Source organism: Psittacula echo (assembly GCF_963264785.1).
Source record: "Psittacula echo genome assembly, chromosome: 10".
Lineage (NCBI taxonomy): Eukaryota > Metazoa > Chordata > Aves > Psittaciformes > Psittacidae > Psittacula > Psittacula echo.
The window spans coordinates 5,798,346-5,818,314 of record NC_137741.1 but is presented as its reverse complement, the minus strand read 5'-3'; the positions used below and the strand labels follow the sequence as shown (position 1 = coordinate 5,818,314).

At 39.6% G+C, this 19,969-nt stretch overlaps 1 protein-coding gene across 1 annotated transcript in view; it reads right to left on the bottom strand.

The window, feature by feature from the left end:
* The window catches only part of LOC308225381 (little elongation complex subunit 2-like), a gene marked incomplete at its 5' end in the record, with an annotated part of 64,239 nt that overhangs the window by 613 nt on the left and 43,657 nt on the right, over positions 1 to 19,969 (bottom strand). The window contains 11 exon segments of the mRNA XM_080626237.1: positions 659 to 781; positions 1,445 to 1,503; positions 2,471 to 2,566; positions 3,290 to 3,383; positions 4,042 to 4,101; positions 4,418 to 4,497; positions 5,776 to 5,866; positions 8,030 to 8,143; positions 10,855 to 10,949; positions 15,548 to 15,647; positions 18,417 to 18,476. Coding sequence (XP_080482363.1) covers positions 659 to 781; positions 1,445 to 1,503; positions 2,471 to 2,566; positions 3,290 to 3,383; positions 4,042 to 4,101; positions 4,418 to 4,497; positions 5,776 to 5,866; positions 8,030 to 8,143; positions 10,855 to 10,949; positions 15,548 to 15,647; positions 18,417 to 18,476 — 972 coding nt within the window.

Here is a 19,969-nt window from a genome sequence, read left to right as displayed (position 1 = left end):
GTTCCTTTTCACTCACAATTGCAAAAATCATACATCAAGTTCACAATTTTGAAAATCTGTTTATAATCTAAAATTGATGTCTTCAGGAAAAGGTCCTGGCTTAAGATTTTGACTCAATTTATGAAGTTGAATATACAAGGATTCATGTACCATATTCTGTTGTGACAGTGAGGAAAAGACTAGTTTTTAAACAGATGCACAAAATCTTTACCTGTTCCCCAAGTTAATAAAACTTAGCACTTATAGCTCCTGCCCTATTACAGAAATGAACAAAAATCACTCTAGCTAAAAAGCCTACTCCTTGGGCAGTGAAATGAAAGAAAGGGAGCAGCAATTTGGATGCTGTATTTTCATTCAGCAATCACAGAGCAATTCTGGTTTTTCTTTTCTTTGGGTCTGAAGGGAGGACAGGTGAACAGAATTTCCCTTCCTAATGCATAGGCACAAAGCCTATCCTGTCAGGTGGCTGCCAGGAGTTGTACCAGCTGTAGACTGCAAAGTTAAAGGTGGGTTTTTCAATAATGCATAGATAACAACTTAATGCTCTCACTACAGCCTCTACAACACCTCCCATGAATTCTAACGGTACAATGAATCCAGTGAGGACTGCTGCAAAGATCCATACAACTGATATAAAACGAAAGCTGAAAAAACTTACCTGGATGAAATAATAGAGAGATTTTCCATATTTCCTCTTGAATTCACTCTTAATTTTCAGCATGTCAACCTCACAGCGGGAGACCATAATCCTGATCAGAACCTTGTCACGGGTTCCCTTGCCCTACAAGCAGACACTCATTTAGAGATGTAATAGCTGAAATGCATAGAAGGCCACTGTACCTAGCGGTAAAACAACAAACTACAGACAACTGAGATGTAGCATAGAAGATGCAATGACTTAAATCTTCTAAGGTCACCATTCTGAAGCAGGAATTGGAGCATGAGCATACCTTTCTCATCAGCAGTGTTTGACCAACTTCCAGTCACAAATCTAGTTAGTTAGACTGTAAGCAGCAGTTTTGGTTCACCAGGAGATCTTCCTGGTATTGCCCAGTGCCTGTCAGCAGGTGCCTCTCTTTCCACCCTTTTCTTGAGGAAATGTTTTGAGGCAAATTTAGAGTCTTATTTGGGCACTTCAATAAACAGCTTTCTCAGCTATCAGTTCTTGGTTACCTGCAAAAGATGTGTACCTTTGCTAATTACAATCAAATGATCTAATATAGACCATTATTATGAGACCCCTTCCTATACTTCCCTGTACCAGGTGCATATGAATAGATAGTCTAAGCTTGTAACTGTTAATGCTTTTGAACAAAACCAACTCATTGTTAATTTATTCACATACCAGTCAGATCATATGAATAAAAGTGCCCAAGGAATCAAAATTCAGTGAAACAATATAAGAAAAATAAAATTAGTAGAAAGAAAGAACAGTCTTCCCTACCTTCATAGAATCATACAGTCTGTCCGCAAAGTACAGCTGCTTGTTCTGAATGCACTGGACTGAAGAGAGAGATAAGAATAGTTAAATATCCTGCCCATACACAGAGTAGCAGAATCTTGGTGCCATTTTGAAAGACATAAATACTCAAAATAAGGTTTTCAGCAAAAGCTTCTCCAAAAGGAAACATAAAGGAACTGTTTTTACCTGAGCTGTTACTTAGAAGTTGTTTGGCCAAGCTTGTGATTGAGCCACAAATGCTTACAATCTGAGAAAGTATTTCTCTTCATGGCTAGTATCGTTTCAGAATGCTTAGCCCTCCTCCACACACACAATTCATTCTTCCACTTCTATAAGCAACCTCTTTTCTGAAAACACTCCTTGTATGCTAATCCATAAGAAGTCTCCCTTTCAAGGCTGAGCTCTGTTTATTCTCCATTTGCATTACAGAGCTCTCAGTTCACCCTTAGTCTGAACTGGAATTTTCCTCTTAAACTGGTGACATCCTAGTCATCATCTCATGCCACAGTACCAGCCTTACACTTTGCCTTCCCATTTCAAACAATTCAGTGTCAAATCAGCTAATAAAATAATAGCCTCTAGCATCCTTCACCACCCATCTTCTCCTCTTTCTCTCTCACACACACACACACACACACAATTCTCTCTCCAGCCTATGTCTGTATTGAATACTTGATGTGCCAGCCACAGTTCCAACCTTTCAATTTGTTTTGCGAAACATTATGCCTCTGTATCAAACAAAGTGGAACTAACAACAGATCAGAAGACACAGGTATTTGTATTTTCATCTGGAAAGCAAGATTTGTATTTTGCAGAGTGCAAAAATACACTACTTCTGAATACCTCTAATATCCTAAAATACACTAGTGAATCCAATAATGTCAGCATGTCCAGTTTATTTCTCATTCAGCAACACAGAGGAAGGTGGGCCCTATCCTTATCATGATACACTGCAAAAGCACTGAAAAGATCCTATCTAAAGCTAGTCTTTACTTCAGGGTAACTCACCAAGATTAAGGAAAGCATTCTCCAAGTCACCCTTAACCTCCTTCTTGATGCTCTCCAACATATCATATGGGCTGTAGCTCTTGTATCTCTCAAACACTATGACAAGAAAGAAAACGGGTGAAATCAACACCAGACAAAGAACCATAAGTAACCACTCAAATCAGAACCAGAGACAGCACTGCAGAGACACATGATTAAAAACTATCTGTCCAAGTCCTTCTGAGACCTCTATCTGAAGTACGGCCTCAAGTTTGGCAGCTGACAGTTAAGTTCCCATGCTATAGCCTTTTTGTTTTCCTTGAACACCTCCATGGTATAACACCATCTTAATCCTGTACTAGTATTTTTGAAACAACAAAATGTTGTTGTTTCAAAACAACATTTAGGCCCTGAATAGTCTTCAAATGGCTTTTCCATCAGCTTCTTACAGCAATATCAGAGCTGCTTTTGAGAGTCTTCACTGACAGATTTAAAACCATGATACAGTGAAGCTATCCTAGGCCAGAGGAAGAAGCTAAAGGACTTCTCAAGGTCTCCTGCAACCATGTTTTCTAGATTTGTCATGGTTTTGTTCTCAGTGTTCATGACATATAATTGAGCATTGTTACACCTGTGTAAAAAAGAGCTCTACACAAACTGTGACATTAACAGTTCCACAGAAATGTGTTTTGAAAAGAAATTAACAGCTTGGACATGAATTAAGGCTTATGAGATCGCCTATGTTTTAGGCATGCTCCTCACACTCATTTCAATCTTATCTGGGACAAAATATAACTTTCTCTTATAGGGAAAAAAAATAATCTGTCTCTTGAACAGTACCTTTCTGCAGGTGGGGGATACTTCTTTCAGTCATAATGTTGATCCACTTGGGGACATCAGTTCCCTTTCTCTTCACACCAGCATCATAGAGCTCCTGTGGTTAGAATGAAAAGCAAATCATGGATATCAGGAGTTCCACAAGAAGCCACTGCAAATTTATACAATTCCCTATTGGAAACAAGCACTATTAGAACTGTGTCAGTGGGAGAAACACAAAAGGGCATATGGTTGAGTAGATCACCAGGATAGGATCAATGGATTTGATCTGAAACTAAGACTAATGACTTTGCATTTACCTCTGTCTACAGAGTTATACTCTGTATTTAGCTCTGTTTACCTCAGCAGTACTGCTCTTGACAGATACAGATGAATAAAAAACATCTACAGCCTTTAACTACGTTAAATGATACCTCTCTCAATCTTACACAATTACTTGGTTGCAACCAGTCTTCACAGTGTATGTGTTTCTTTTGTTAAACGTGCTCTCTCTCTCAACATGCTCAATATGCCTATACAGCAAGCATCTGTATAGGTACTAGCAAGTCAGTAGCCTGTGAAAACTGGTAACTGAAGGTGTCAGGGTTGCAAGTGACTGATATCTTGACAGCATACAAACATTACTGTGCAAGACAATCTGAAATACACACAACTACTTTTATAAATGCTTCTCACTCCCAGAGTGTTTTTACTTTCAGTGTCCCCAAAAGCTACATATTAACTTCAGACACCTAATGGTCATTACCAGCACTTACCCTCGCATCCTGGTCAATCAGTTCATAATCAATGACAGAGTTATCTTCACATCTTTTGCCCTTCAAACAAGGATAGCAGTATTTAGAAGAGGTTTAACAGGCAGTAAGCAGTTTGCTATATACACATTCTTTTCTCTTTGATTTTTTGAATCTGAATTTGCTAAACGAGTAACAATATGCCCCATCCCATTATGCTGCTGCTATGAATGCTGCATTTCTGTCAAAATACTTTGCCCTTCAACATTTGAATATTTTTTTTCCCGAAAAGAACAGTGAATACACAAGGAAATTGGAGAGTTAATCAAACCCAATTGTTCTGCTGGCAGCCATCAGTCAGCTACCATTAGGAAAAGTGGAAAAATATGAAGAGACCTACCTTGGCCAGGGCAACCATTAGCTTGCGGAAGTCACCAGATGTGTCTGATATAATGTCCTTTTCCAGTTCTGTCTTGTACACTAGAAAGCAAACAAACAAAATTAAAACAAATGGTGTCCTACAAATACTTCTTTACAAGAACAACAGCTGCCAATTACTGTATTTTATGCACATAAACCAGCTACAATCTAAGTTACATGTGGAAGACAATGCAAAGACATGCCTGCATAGCACAAAACTAACACTGCTGAAAGTTCCCATGCCATCGAAGCCACTGAAGGATGACAGGAAAGCTTGGGACTATTAAGAGGATGAGAATATTATTTTAAGCTCAATATTCTGTTAGATCATTCTTAGATATCAGTGAACATTTGCTTGTTTGATAAATGGATGTCAAACTCCTGGATTTATGACTGGACAATTGCAATTACAAGTTTTATGCAAAACACAAAAGCTGTTACGACAAACCAAAGGAATGCTGTGTGAGATTCTGGTCTGGTGTCTAAACATTTTAATTGCTTTCCAAGTGGTTATACTCTGTATTGCTACAAAATCACATTTTCATTTTCAACAGCAACCTAATTTATAGCAACAACATCCTCTTTGCTGGTACATATTCTTTTTCAATACCAGCCATTAAGACTGCGTTGGCTTGGCTTGTCCTTTTTGACTCAGCCAGCACCTCCACAACTGCTTGACAATTACTAAGCATTAGCAAGCAGCAATTTTCTACATTTCCATCTATTTCTGGTGAAGCTCAGCTCTGAAGCCCAGGGAAATAAACAGGCAGTGGACATCTGCGCTACTGAATGGTCATAAACCCAACCAGAATGACTAATACAAAAATATAAGGAATATTAAATGAAAATTCATATATATACTTGTAACAAACTAAGAATCACAGCTTCAATCAGATAACATGCTTTAGAAAGTTGAAAAACAGAATATATGCTTTTATGAAGTTTTATTTCATGTCTTTTCTGGCAGGTCTACCAAATAAACTTACAAGCATGCTTCAGTAGATTTCAAATTCAAGTTCTTAATACGTAATTGATCCTAGAATCCATAAATCTAAACTCATTAATTCTGTCACTATGCACAAAATGCATGTAGCTTGCAAAAAACTCCTTTAGACACAACTTGTGAGTAGTAAATGTTTGCTATCAAGCAACAAGATGAAACTAAATAAATCACACAAATATCCAGGACCTCAGTAGAAAATTGTATCTTACGTCCAACTGCCAGAGAACCAAAGGAGATGTTGTGTGACTCTAATAACCACATTCATATTGAGAGGAACTTATCCCAGTAACTCAGTGAAAGAACATAGTCCACTGAACCTTTCAAAGTAAACTTACTTTCCCTGTAGACTCTGATAATTTCACTAAGCTCCTGATTTGTTCTTGAGCAGATGATTTCAATTAGAGTGTCTTCATCAGTTCCCAGGCCCTGCAACACATACATAATTCGGTTAAGTGCTAGAAATGAACAGATGTATTTGAATGGTTAAAAGTATTTTACAGACATCTCTTTTCTCCCAGTCTAACAGTTTCACAACCATTCAGGGATATTTTTTGCTAACTGTACCCGAGAAACCCCACATGGAACATTTTTAGTTGCAAAATACTATTCCAATAGGTTAGAAATCCTGTAGATATTTTCTCTGGGCAATATGCATTTGTTGTGTCTGTAACACTCAGTTTCCTCCCCATCAGTGTAACTGGATGAGATCTACTTAGCACAGCCCGAGTGTGATTTCTTCCTGTGCTCTAAGTGGACAGAAAACAAATCCAATTATTAGCATGCAAATGGGCAGCAATCAACTTGTTCTTCCCCTGCTTCTCTTTTCCACCTTGGTTCATTCAAGTCCTCCATAATAAATGGAAAGCCAAGGATGACACCATCATTAGCCATGGCCTTGTCTCCAAATCAGCAAAGATTTAAGCAGGTTCTGAATCTCTAGCTAATAAATATCCCCTCTTGAATTGTCCATATTTTCCACACACTTCACCATGCACACAGATGAAACAGCATTACTACTGGCTATATTAAGAAATAAAAATGCATTCAGTATCACACTGAATCATAACTAAATATTCAGATTTTATGTTTTCCTGAACGAATGGAATGATTTGAAAAGTATTTCAAAGCCACTTTTGTGATCAAGGTCAATGAAGAATCAGTACTTGGAACTAAGCTGCATTACTACTGTTTGAAGAGCAATACAGGTGTTAGAAAATGAATGTACAAATACGGGCATGGTGTACTGAATAACATCTTGGGAACACTTCCAATGCTGCAGTCTTTCACACATGGAAAATGGAGATAATTATGTGAAAAACCATTCTCTTGGAAAGTACTCGGAATCTTTTTAAAGATTTTCCAAATACTTGAGTATTTCACAAGAATGTGTACCAGAAATATAATTAACTCCTCAATGTCAACCTTCCTTTACTGAACTTTGATTTCCATGTCATAGCTTATGTTGCGCTATGTATCAAGTATGTATGGTCAGATGTAAGACATTAAAACAACAAAAAACCCCCAAATCCCCCAAAACAAGAGAGCAAATGACAGATATCCTCTATTTACACCACAAGAGGGCAGCATCTGATTACTCAAAGAAGGGATTTGGCCCAGAATTGAAGAGTTACCAGCTCCATACTGGGCTAAAGTTTTGGATTTGGGGATTTAAGGTTTTTTGGGGTGTTGGTTTTTGTTTTGCTTTCTTTTGGGGGGGTGGATTTCATTGCTTGTTTGGTTTTTTTCTTAGTCTGGAGAAATCAATTCATTGGGGTTTTGTGGTGGTCTGGATTTCAGGCATATTTTAATCGTTGGTTTTTAATTATTAAAAAACAAATCAAAACAAACCCCAAAGCTTAACAAAAAAAAAAAAACCAAACAAACCAAAACTGATCAAGAACATTCAGAATTTAAGTGATGACTGTCAACCCAAATTCCCAAACTTTAGTTTGCCAAGAAAGGCAAATGCCTTGGCACGAGCATCCCTCGAAGTTGTCTTTCAGTGCCCTGCAGCGTAGACATTTCTAAACACAATCTCTTTCATGCTTGCCTGTGGTTGTAGGAGACTGAACACAGCAAGTCACTGCTGCGCTGTTTCTCTAAAATCTGCTTTTGTTGCCCCATCCTCCTCCTCCTATTCTACACAGAGGCAGGTCTGGTACAGGATGTTCTTTCAAGATCAGTGATAGGACCCAGTAACTGGAAACTAGTGTTTAAGCTTAAAAATGCTAGCAGAGGATTTAATGGCTTCAGCTAACAGCTGTTCTCTTAACGACCTTTTTGTGCTCTGAACCTGTATTTACTGGTTTTAAGTGCAGTCAGCAAAGCAGCAACCAGCCAGAACAGTCTGTCAGTTATTCCTGACCTGAAGAATTTTGGTCTTTTCCTTAGGGAGAGGCTTTAACTAACAGTTCAAAAATCACACAGCTTCAGAATTTGTCTCATTTTGGATGCCTTGCAGCTGGATACTTAAGCTATAGTACTTATAAAAAACTTAAACAATGAATATGTTAGAAAACTGTGGTCTTGGCTATGAAGTCCCTATTCATTCTTGAATTAACACATACTTAAATGTCAAAACTCATTTACCTTCATGGAAGCTTTCAATTCAGAGGCATCATACTGAGCTGGTGTCTTCAGCAAGCCCAAGATCACTGCTTCCAAATGACCTGACAGAGCAGACTTGAGGGCTGCAGAAAGTTCCTGTAAAAAAGGAGGGATGATGGAAGAAAAAAATTAAAGCTCACTTCTCATCTCCAGAGAATTGAGCCTGCAGTGCTTGAAGTCTCCAAGCCTGCAACACTGTTTCTTACCCAACTGACAAGGAAAAAGAACATAAAGAGCTTTTCTTTCGTGAAAGCCTAAGAAAGAAATTAGGGCAAAGGAATCTTTTCTCATCCTTTGTAAAAAGGAAGAAATCCACTGGTGGCTGACAAAGTGCTGGGAAGCACGGTGCAGACACAGCCAAACAGCTCCACTCCAGTCCTGAAGCACTGACACTTTGTTGGAGCTAACAAGCACAGATGGATCCCAGTCCAATTCCCTGTGGTAAGTGTTTCTCCACCACACTCCCATAGTTTTCCCAGTAGCACTGTACCATTTGTGTTTTTCCAATTATCCCAGCCCTTTACTAGCTGAGACATCGGAAAACTGACCGCACAGTTATTCCACTGTATAGGCCCAGTTCTCAAACAGCTGAAGAGAAAAAACTGTCCATAAGCACAGAAAAATTATCCCTGTCTTCAAGGAAACTACCAGAAGAGCATAGTCAAAGTCTCTATTGTTAATTGCCAGTCAATCCTAGAGAATGAAACAGGCAGGTACGTTCACTTCACAGGACGCATGCAGATTTGTAGCAAATTAAGTCAGAGGCATGCCCTCTTTTACGGGTTTCAGATGCAACTTCAATAAAGCTGATTATCAGCTTCGTTGTGGTGTAGTTACAAAGTTGAAATCCCTGGGATCAGGTCTGGGGTTCACAGCCATGAATGTATTTCCTAAACTGAATTTAAATCTATAGAAGGGAACTGCTGCATTTCAATGTGTGAACTTGATGGGCAGGTGAAAAGGGGGTACAGAAACTGACCTCAGAGAAGTTGGTACCAGATCGATAAGGAGCCAAGGCACTTAGTTCCCTTTCCAGTCACCTATTTTAATCCAGGATGCTAATTAACATATGCTAATACTGTATGCACCTACTGCGTGGATTGACCAGGATAATAAATGGGAGTTTGGGGCATCTAGCTGTTTTAGTCTAAGAAACATTTTAGTACAATAACTCAGTTTTGCAGACATCATTTATGTGAAAACAGGTTCTTTAGTCACCAGCTGAAACACCAAAACCACCCTATGCCTCTAATAAATTTCAGTACAATGCCATGAATTCCAATTAGCTGAGAGAAGTTCTTGCAGCTCCAATATTCACTGGTAGCTCCATTAACACTAGTGATGGGGAATGACTGCAGAGAACAAACACCCTTCCTCAAGACAGTTTCCACTAGACACAGCTCAGCTCAAAGCAATGAACACAGAAGTAGATCTGTGACTTTTAAGAACTATTATGATCCACTAAGAAATCCTGCAAGACACAAACCGAGCAGCCCTGTACAATACAGCACATCACCAAAGAAACCTGCACAACCTGCTGCCAAAGGAAACCATGAAGTTATACCTACATGTCTTCTTGTATCTCACTTCCCCATCTCCTGCTGTTCACTTGTTTTTCACTAGGTGGTTTCTACTGCAAATTCCATTGTTTCTATAGTCAGTTTTATTCTTTGGCACTTGATAAACTCTATAAATTCAGTTTGCTCTTGGGTTGCAGCAAACTAAAACGTGAGAAAGAAACAGATGAAAAAAAGCTGCAGCTTTTGCTGACTGTGCATTTGTGTGGTCATGCAAAACCTTTAGTAAAGCTTCAAGTGATACATGTCACTACCAGGGAACACTCCTGTGCACAACATATCCAGTGCTCGCAGGCTGTGACCACTGGGTGCAGACATGTGCACACATGCATGTGTCCAACTTGTGCGTGCTTCTGCATGTGCCTCTATCAGCAACACATAAAAGCTGGCGAAATTCCCAAATTTAACTCTAGATTTACATTTGTGTTCAGATGAGCACTCTGGGCTGCTATTGGAGGACTACCATTTGGGGTCTGGAAAACCTGAAAGAGATACATTCGTCACAATCCTAACTCTACACGAATTTCGTCTTTTTCATGGGCACAAAACTTCAATTATAGTAAGTTTCTCAACACTTCTGAAGAGAACAGCTCTTGCCTTCCAGATAGCAAGACTCATTATTCAGAACTCTGCAGGTTTGCAGATTTCTCTCCATCTCTCTCAGCACCCAAGGTATTTCTGACAGGAGAGCACCTAGCGATGGTTCAAACTCACTTTGTTCCACATCTGCAGAGTTTGTAGCACAGCTAGCTGCAGTTTTTCCTTACTTAAGCTAGCTCTGTGGATAGAAACAGAATACTTCCTTATGCTGAGTTGTCCTGACAGCAACAAAGCAATCAAACAAAAAATTCAATCCCCTAAGTCATCCCCCTTTCAGCTTTTTCTTCAAACTGAGGTATTTCATGTCAATGGCTTTTTGCTACTGTTTAACATACTTCACTAGGGAATCCTGTGGCTGGCTATGTCACCCACCCTGATTCATGGCGGTGGTATTTCAGTCAGACTTCGGTACGAGTTGTGCACACTCAACAAATTTGAGAGTCCCACCAGTCCTAAACTGTGGGATCATGGACAAAGTAAACGATCCCTTAATTTCAGCAAAAAGATAAACCAAATAATACTCATCTCCAGTTTGCATCTAGTTAATGGTGAAACATGACAGCCCTGAAAAAAATCTAACTGTCCACAAGAAGAATATGGAACACTTGGTATTTCTTCATATTTTGTTACCTTTTTGGTTCTCCTCTGATAGGCAAAAGCAATATCCTGCCTCTGCTCATTGCTGCGGTTTGTCAGGATGTTGATGATGGTGACCTCATCCACACCTACAAAGATGTATGACAGAGTTAAAAAAGCTGTCTTGTTACTGTGCTCTTTATAGTAGTATGTTCTCTGAAACCTTCTTCACGTTTTTCACAATGCAATATTGTACTTGATAGCCTCATGTCCTTAGCTCATGCTGAGGCAGACCTAAATCACTGCTCTGCCTTCACATTCTTCTGGCCTGCAGAAGTCAAAAGGCACCATACGTCTTAGTTACAAATTTGGGGCTGAAAACAGGCTGACTGCACATTTTGGTCATAACCTACTCCTGCACATTTTAAAGTGTTCCCATTTTATAAAAGAAAACGAATTCTCACAGTCCAGAAACAGACACACACACACGGGGCCTTTCAGCCATTGCAGAGCCACAGCATAAGCCAATGTCTTGAGCTTTTTAAGAAATTCTGAATTTAAACCATTCTTGGCATTCAAAAAAGGCAAATTACATTTTCAAGCTTTATCACAATTGTGAAAAGATAGAAGCCCACAAATGACTGTGTCCAAGTTTCTTATTCATATGCTCTGTGGAAGGAAATATGAAGTTAACTCACTGCTCTGGCATTTAGTGGAAAACTTGTACTTGCACTTCACACTTGGGAATCACCCTGCATGGACAGGATGCTGACTCACATCTGCTGAGCTGGGGTGGAGCAGGAGAGCAGCTCATACAGTTTTCTTTGCTGTTCACTAAAATCTCTGGAAGTTTCAGGGTAGTGAAACAAAAGTTCATTTCCAAATTGATTCTGGCTGCGCAGATTTTACCAGTGCCTTTCTGTCAATGGGCAAAGAGAAATTCGATGTTGTGGCTCTCTTCTTTTTATTATTTTTATTTTTTTTTTAAATGCAGGAAAATTCTAAAAGAGTCAATCTGTTGCTCTGGTAAGATCACACTTCTGTGGCTCAGTCAGCAAAAGAAGATGAAATGAACATGGCCAAAGTGATCAGTTAGAGTTGCCACTTGTTTTGGGTTAAAGACACTGTACTTGAATCTCCATGGGCCCAAACAACAGCACCAGCATTGTTCTGAACAAAGCATCTGATATGGACAGCCACTTTGCTTTCAAGGTGGGAGCAGAAATAACATACTTTCATTTTGCAAGAGCTGGCATGCATTCATTCAGCTGATCTATTAGAAGCCTCTTTTCTGACATTTCAACTTCAAAGACAGAATACCAGAAGCCATTTCTGTCCTAACAGCACCTAGGTACTCCAGAGATCAATAATCTACATGTGTGTATGAAACGGAATTGTAGCTCACCTCAAATTATTAGTATGAGATGTATGCGATTTTAGCCCTTGTGAGACACCAACACCATTGTGCATCTGGTGCCAACACAGTCCTAGGACTACCTGACTGAGCTCATAATCTGCAGTGTCTTATTTTCCTTGGATAAACCCCAGATCCTAGTGGAGTCAAAGGGAAAAAGTTAGATAAAATAAAAACAGTTTCAGCTGTGTTTTGCTCAGCGAGATTTCACCAAACCCAACCCATGTTGCAATGAGGTATTTCTTTACTGATACTATTAATACTCTGAATATGTGGCTGATGCAGTATGGTGGGTTTCAGGCACTATCCTCCCCTAGCAGCATGCCAGCAGATTTCCTCTGAACTTTCATTTCACAACAGTAAAAACCCTGTTAAAAGGTACAGGCATGTTAGATACCCTATATAAACAATGAAATAAATCTTTACACCTTGTCATTGTTTTACCAATTTCTGGGTACAATCAATTTATTATAGATGAGTTTCTAAGCACTTTCCTACAACAAATCTATGTCTGAATTCTGCTAGTCATGGAATAAAATGGTATATCATGAGATCTCAGTAAAAAGTTGCAGTTTAGGTTGCAAGTAATGAACTATTCATAACCTAGTCTGACAACAGAATTATTTAACAAATTGAGACGTACAAAGTCTCAATGCTAGCAAATAACTCTGAAACAGAAAAGAAACACTTCAGCAGTTTTCTTTCCTACAAAGAATTAAAAGGAAACCAAACATATGCTTTGTTAGTACTCTTCTAGTTAATTTCTTCTATTTAGGCTCCTATACTTGAGCTAATCTATATACAGGGCACAATGGAGCATTATACAGAAATAAAGCAGCCTCTTGTCCTATACAGCAAAAAGCCAACATTTACAAAAGACACACTAAGGCACTAGATGAAGTCATCACAGAAACACTAAATAGCATAAAAATTAAGCAGGCATAGCAATGACATTTATTACAAAAGCAACAAACCAGAACTGCAACAAGTTATCTGCATTAGGCAAACTCTAGTTTGAACTACTGCTAACTACAAACCTGTTTTGTATCATCTAGAGCCACTTTTGCACATCTGCATGAACAGCCTGTCTAGACTGTTGGATATACATATACCCCCTGCATTTAACCCAACTCCACATAAAGCCCAACGAAGGGCTGGGCAATGTATTTGTGCAGTATAGTTTTTGCAAACAGATCTAAGCCCCAGTAAACACATCACAGTATTTCCCACAGATCCCACAGTACATAAAAGATGTCCGACCTCTGAGGAATCAATCTGCAGAACGTGAATGAATATTAGACTATTCAGTATTACATAGAGCAGAACAGTCAAACAGTATAGTCCAGATCTTTGCCCTGAAACAAATATGCAGCTATTGTTTAGCCAGTAAAAAGTTTCACCCATTTCATATGCCATCACCAACAGCGAGATTGAGGACTCTGCCTCAGGGGGTCTGCATTACTGAGAAACAGCTGGAGAATTCATTAGATGGTAACTTTTCAAAACCCACATGTACTTTAGAGAGTTCACGTTTTAACAGATTTTCTGTATTACCAAATCAAAATATCCTGTAACGAAGCACTTGAAGTCCAAGGAAACACCACCTGGAAGAAGGATCCTAACACTCTGGTTCTTTATTTCCCCCAGGAATACTTGCTTTGAGAAAGTCTTTATGGTAAGGACTCAGTATTAAAACCATGAAGAGATTCTCCCTTCTGAAGCCACCTTCCCAAAAAAGCTCCCCTAGAACAAGCTAATAAACAGAGAGAAGCTCAATCCTATAGACATGCAGGTCCATGAAAAAGTTTCCTTATTATTTGTTCAGAGAGTCGGGAATCATCTTTCTAACAAAATGTTTCCATGTCTCTTAAAACCAAACTCAGCAAACTCTTGTCTTTGCTGGAAGAAAGGAAAAACCCAACATGACCTTGACTTTCCTGACTGGAAAAGCTTTTCTACTGCCTACGATACTGCAACTTCCTTTTGCATTAATTGAGTGTTCAAATGTGTAAGCTGGTACCTGCCCTGAAAGTCTGAAGGTCTATTTGACACATTTGGATTTGCCCTATAATCAGAGCTGTAAAAGATTATTAAGCCTAGACAAAACTCTACATGCACACAAAGCGTCTTCTGCCAAACACGATGACATTTACCTCTCTCTTGCAAGAGGATTTTTGACAATAGAAGCAAACCATATGATGATTCAAAACCAGAACTGAACCTACTGTGATGAGCAGACAAGGGATTTCTCCAATTAAGAAATCTTGTGAAAGGAAGAGTTAGGGAGGAGCAATATTTTACATTTCATGGCAAGTCAAACATGTGCTTTGTTGGCACTGATGGAAGACTGCATTTCTTCCTCATGAGAAACCATTTGGCTGTTAAATTTCTCCCTCTCCTGACATGTAGGCAAAAGACTTGGCAGTTCCAGCTATACCCAGCCTTGCTTCTCTAGCCTGGAGGAAGTCTGGGAAGCGCGGCACACCCCTTCTTTGTTCCAGAGCAGGACTAGGACAGAGGATCACTGCCCTGGGAATACCACCAAGGAATTACTCCAGAGTTGTAGTTCATACTCCAGGTACTCCTAATTGTTTCGGTATTCCAGGTTTTAATGTGCAGCTCCACCTCTGCCCGGCTCCATTATGGTTTCCTACCAGTCAGTGGAAGTGATGGATCCTGGCACCGATATAAAGAGATGAAAGCCTACCTGAGAGCCTGGTTCAGAGAAGCAGAGAGCTCTCACATTGCCCTGCCCCTGAAATACTGCAAAATCATTTTAGAAACTAGATAACGTTATTTCTAGGACTTTCTCGGACCCAAATTAACACAAGATACGTAAATATTCAGTTCAAAAACTGGGAGAAAAATGTTCAAACCACTCCTATGCAGCTCCCTGGAGAGCTGAAAGGAAGAAAAAAATGCCCAATCCAATAATCCAGTAGAAATCCATTATTCAGAGCTTGGTCCCAGATCTGCTACAGAAGCTGACACTTCATTCTCAGTGGCAGAAAAGTAGTAGAATTTGAAGTACTGATGAGTCAAGAGAAGAAAGTGGACATTTTCATCAGTGATAACCTCAACAATTCTTAGCTATAAACTTCAAAAGTATGCTTAAAGCACGTGTTTACAGAGTTCAAAATCTAACTCGGTCAAGATTTCATCTGTGAGGTCTGAAAAATCCAACACCTCCTAAAATAGGTACCCTCCAGTAAGGATATTGAAATGTTGCTCAGGAGACATAGCACCTTTTTCTTTTCTAATTTAATTTTCCCCCTCCCCAAGCCAGCATTCTACCTTACAAGCAGAATCAAAGCCACAGCCCACATTCCTTACCTTTGGTCTTGATGGCCGTTTCCAAGGCTGCAGCATCCCGGTCAGCATCAAAATTTGAGTAGGCCTTAACTGTGGCATAGGCACTTGGTGGAAGAGAATGCTGGAAGAAGAAGAACCACCTCAAAGTTAAGCCATGTAACCCTGTCCTCACTGCAGGTAATGAAACACGTGCCTCTTGGTTAACTGCTATTTAGCCACATTTTTAAGTTCAAGAACTATCACTGGGTTACGTCAAAATGGAATTCTCTCAGGATCCACTGAACTCTGTTCTACTGATGTGTATTGTCCTGAAATACACTCACAACCATGCTTATAACAAGGAAAATATACATATAGATATATTATTGCAGCAAAAAACCTAACACATTCCAAGTTTATTCACTGAACCTCAAGCTTCTAAGATGTGGAGTTTTCTGGCTAGATCTGAAGGAAATTGACTACAGAAAGCTAATCCAAAGACAGTTTAAGTCTGAAGTATTTCAGATTTGAAGTCAATACTTTACTTTGGATTATAGACTAGAATTTAAAAATAGTAGAGGGAGATGGAGAATTAGCAATGAGTAAGCCAGAACTTACTGGAGACCTAACCTCTGGCAGGAAGGCATTAGTGACCAACACTGAAATTGCCAGAGCTGTTTCCTAAGTGCACTAACAGTTAAGCTTTCCTGTTAGAGATCCCTGGAAACTTTTGTTTTAGTCCTTAACTCCAACACAAAGTCAGGTTCACAAAAGAACTAAGCTATCTTAATTATCCCTGGAGGATCTTTTTACAGGCAAATTGTTATAAAGAGGACAAATTTTAACTAAAAAATTCCATGTTTTTTAACTACGTTTGACTCTATGCTATCGAGGTCCCACTGTCCCAAACAGATTCCTCCAACAGCAACCATTGTTCTCTTGAGACAGTCTGTGTTATGCTGTGGAGAAGTCAAAAAAGCACCAATAAACTGAATCATTCCTTCTTTTGCCTCTTACCATGGCCTCAATTCTAGAAAAATGGTCCCAGTTTGGCCCTCAGCCATACCACAAAACATAGCCTTTCCTGTTAGCAGATCAAATTGCTAACAGGAACTGCAGATGTGCAGTGTCGCGTAGGAGAAATCTGTGTGCCTGGAAGACTCCTAAACTAAAGCGCATGAGTAGACACAATCCTGTGGCACGTTATCTAACTAACTAGCACTCTCGATTAGCTGAAGCAAGCCACCTGGTGAGCTAAGCAGAGTTGGGTACCCCTCCTTCCACCCATCCAAAGCTCCATATATTTTCTGAGTCATCTGGACAGAGTGTTTTACTGTAAGATGATCTTGTACTCTTGACAAAACACACAGCATATCTGCAATTTGAGAGCCAGCTTTCCCTCTGTCCTGTGACAGAGGAAACGTACAGTACTGGTACCATGTTTCCAGACAAGACTTTTTCCAACTGATTTCCCAGTTTCTTCATCTTGAAACAAATCAATCACTACACCACTGAGGCAGAACACAAGAATTCTTTATTGCACAAGACAGGGCTTAGGTTCAGCTGCAACCATTCTGTAAATGGGTGGTTGAAGTACTGTGTTTAACATCACTGAATCTGCTGAATCATTGCTTGGGGGAACTGGGCATATCCTTTATGCAGAATAGCCACTACGTGATTCTGGCTTCCAACTTAGGATCCACAGAACAAACCAGCCCCCTGGTATTTCTTACATTGTATGGCAGGATTTCTGACATCAATGGAGCAGGATTCCAACTGCACTTCTGCAACTACTCACAAGCACCATGGAAGAAAAATTTCTGCCCTTGAGAACAGATACCTCAAATAATATTCCAGTAATTCTCCATTGAAACAAACGTGGCCAAGAAATCTGAAGGGCTGATTGCTTTTGCAGTACAAAATCAGCTTTGCTATTTACCTACAGTGCATTAGCCACTTTTTTGCAAGAGCTCTTGCACTAACATCATATGGCATAATTTATTTCACAACAAGTTAAAAATAGGCAAAAAGTTTGCTTGTACTGACCTCAGATCTGGAGTTCCTGGCTACAGAATTTAAAAGTATAGCAAGTTTATAAGTAACATGATGAAATAACGTGTGGATAGGATTTACTTCCTCTTCTGTGACAATCACAGAATAACGAATTCATGATATGGTATCTTGACACTACACTGGGAATCCCACCATCTAATGCTGCAACAGAAGAAATCATAGTGTGGCTTTCTGGTATTCCAATAAAACCATGAAGCAAGTTGTGATGTGGTGGAAAATGCAGGATCAAAACCAAGAGTCTTCACACTTTTCAAAACAAAAAATGAGACAAGTAGTTTGAGAAAATAAGTTTTTTCCAGAGGTAGTTTGGTTTTGATGACAACTACTACAGGAATAAGATGCCACACATTTTCATTCCTATTAAGTAATGTTCTGCATTCCTCCATTTTTAATGGGGAGGGGAGATAGGGCGGAAGAGGGATGAAAACTCAAAAGATGTCATCAAACCCAAACACATTTCCATCTCCTCTTATCATCCTTAACTCACTTATTCCTTTGGAAGAAAGAGAGACCATAGATGTGAAATAGCCATTCAGTCTGTCCTGTGATCTCTCTCATATTGCCCAGCACACCAACATTGCTCATGCTGCTGGCCGGTTTGAAGATCTTTCATTTACCAGTCACCTCAAATAATTGTCCTATGGTTTATGGCTGCTTTGTGGCTGAAAACTGATCACTGCTGACTAGGTTTCAGGTTAATGCCAGTTTAAGTAGAAGAGGTGTGTGGATCTTGTAAACTGCACAGTTCAGTACATATGATGGTAGAGAGTCTTGCGAAAAAACCAAGATGTGCCAGTTAGGTAAACCAAACTTTCCTTGCTTAGATAATAATACTTACATCTCCTTCAAGGCTGAGCTTGCTTAAAATTTCATGGACAGTAGACATCTTGAAAGAATGCTGGAGAAAAAGAAATAAAACAAATAGACTTGTAAATGTATTTACAACTCCATCAACGTGTTACACAGTCCCAAAAGGCTGCAGCACTGAAAGTGACACAGCCCAATGAACCTGCTAATCCCAAGCAAGAAAGCAGTTTTAAGGGTTTCCAAGCCACGCCACCAGTAATAATGCAACAGTGAGAGGTTTTAATTCCATTGTACAATAAAAAGTTACCTTTATGCCTAAAAAATGCATTTCTTCTGCATTTTAAATACTTACACTTAGGAAGTGGAGAATCTCTACCTTAGAATCAACTAAGCTTAAAACTCACTACCAGGAAAACTGTGCAGAAACATTATATCCTGGTCAAGCTCAAAGCCAAAATGCAGCAAAAAAGTAGTAGCATTTAAATCAGATGCTTGATTCCTCAAGTACTCTTAAAATACATTGGAACTATTGATACTAATGCAGACATTGTATAAAGTCATAATGGTGTTTAATCCTGGACACAGGCTACAAATGCCTTTAATAGCATATGGTTTTGTAGTGGCTCCCCAGTAGTTAAGGATCACAAGACAAGCTTCAAACACCAGCTAGTAACAAGGCTGTCAGATACTACGTAACAAGGACTCTCTTAAAATGATAGCTCCAAAAGTAAGAGCCATTGAGGCAAGATAATCAACATCACCCATCATCAATAATCCAGGCTGGAAAGGGCTTTGAGCAACCTGGTCTAGTGGAAGGTGTCCCTACCTGTGGCAGGGGGTTGGAACTGGATCTTTAGGTCCTTTCCAACCCAAACCATTCTGTGATTCTATGATCATTGCTCCATTGCCAGAACCTGCATAACAACATCTTGCTAACATACAGAAAGAATAGGGAAAACCCCAACCCTGAGACAGACTATACGCACTGCAGAAATGAACACTGATGTGATATGCTTATGTTGCAAGGCACTGCCTTTTTTCAGCTCTGGTTTCTGGCCAGGGAAGTTTGGCAGAGCTGTGTTACTCTTTTATTGGAAGGGTCTCTCAACAAAGTAGGAATTTTTTTCCAAATGTTATAAGCCAAAGGCAATATTTAAGAGGCCTGATATATTCCCAAAACTGTACTCTCAAAAATTCCTCTACTGAAAGGGCAGACACTGCCACTTACATTTGCTTCTAGTCAGCCAGGTTGGTACCTGGAGCAAGTATTATTTTGCCATTGGAAGTTAAACCTCGTTTCTCAGGAACTCCACGATCAAGCTGTGGAGAGCATTATCCAAAGTGAAGTGTTAGCTTGATGAGAGGTAGGAAACAAAAGACAGCAACACCTCAAGGCCACTGACATTGCACCGATTGGTAACTGAGCCTGGAACCAAAACTGCACTGGTTTCACTGCTGTCACCAGTTCCCCAAGTCCAGCTCCCACACTCTGCGAGCCAACTCCCAGCAACTGTGCAGCCAGGCCTGGGCATGGCCTTGCAACTGGTTGTCAGATTCTTCTTTTATTCTCCATCAGTCTCTGTT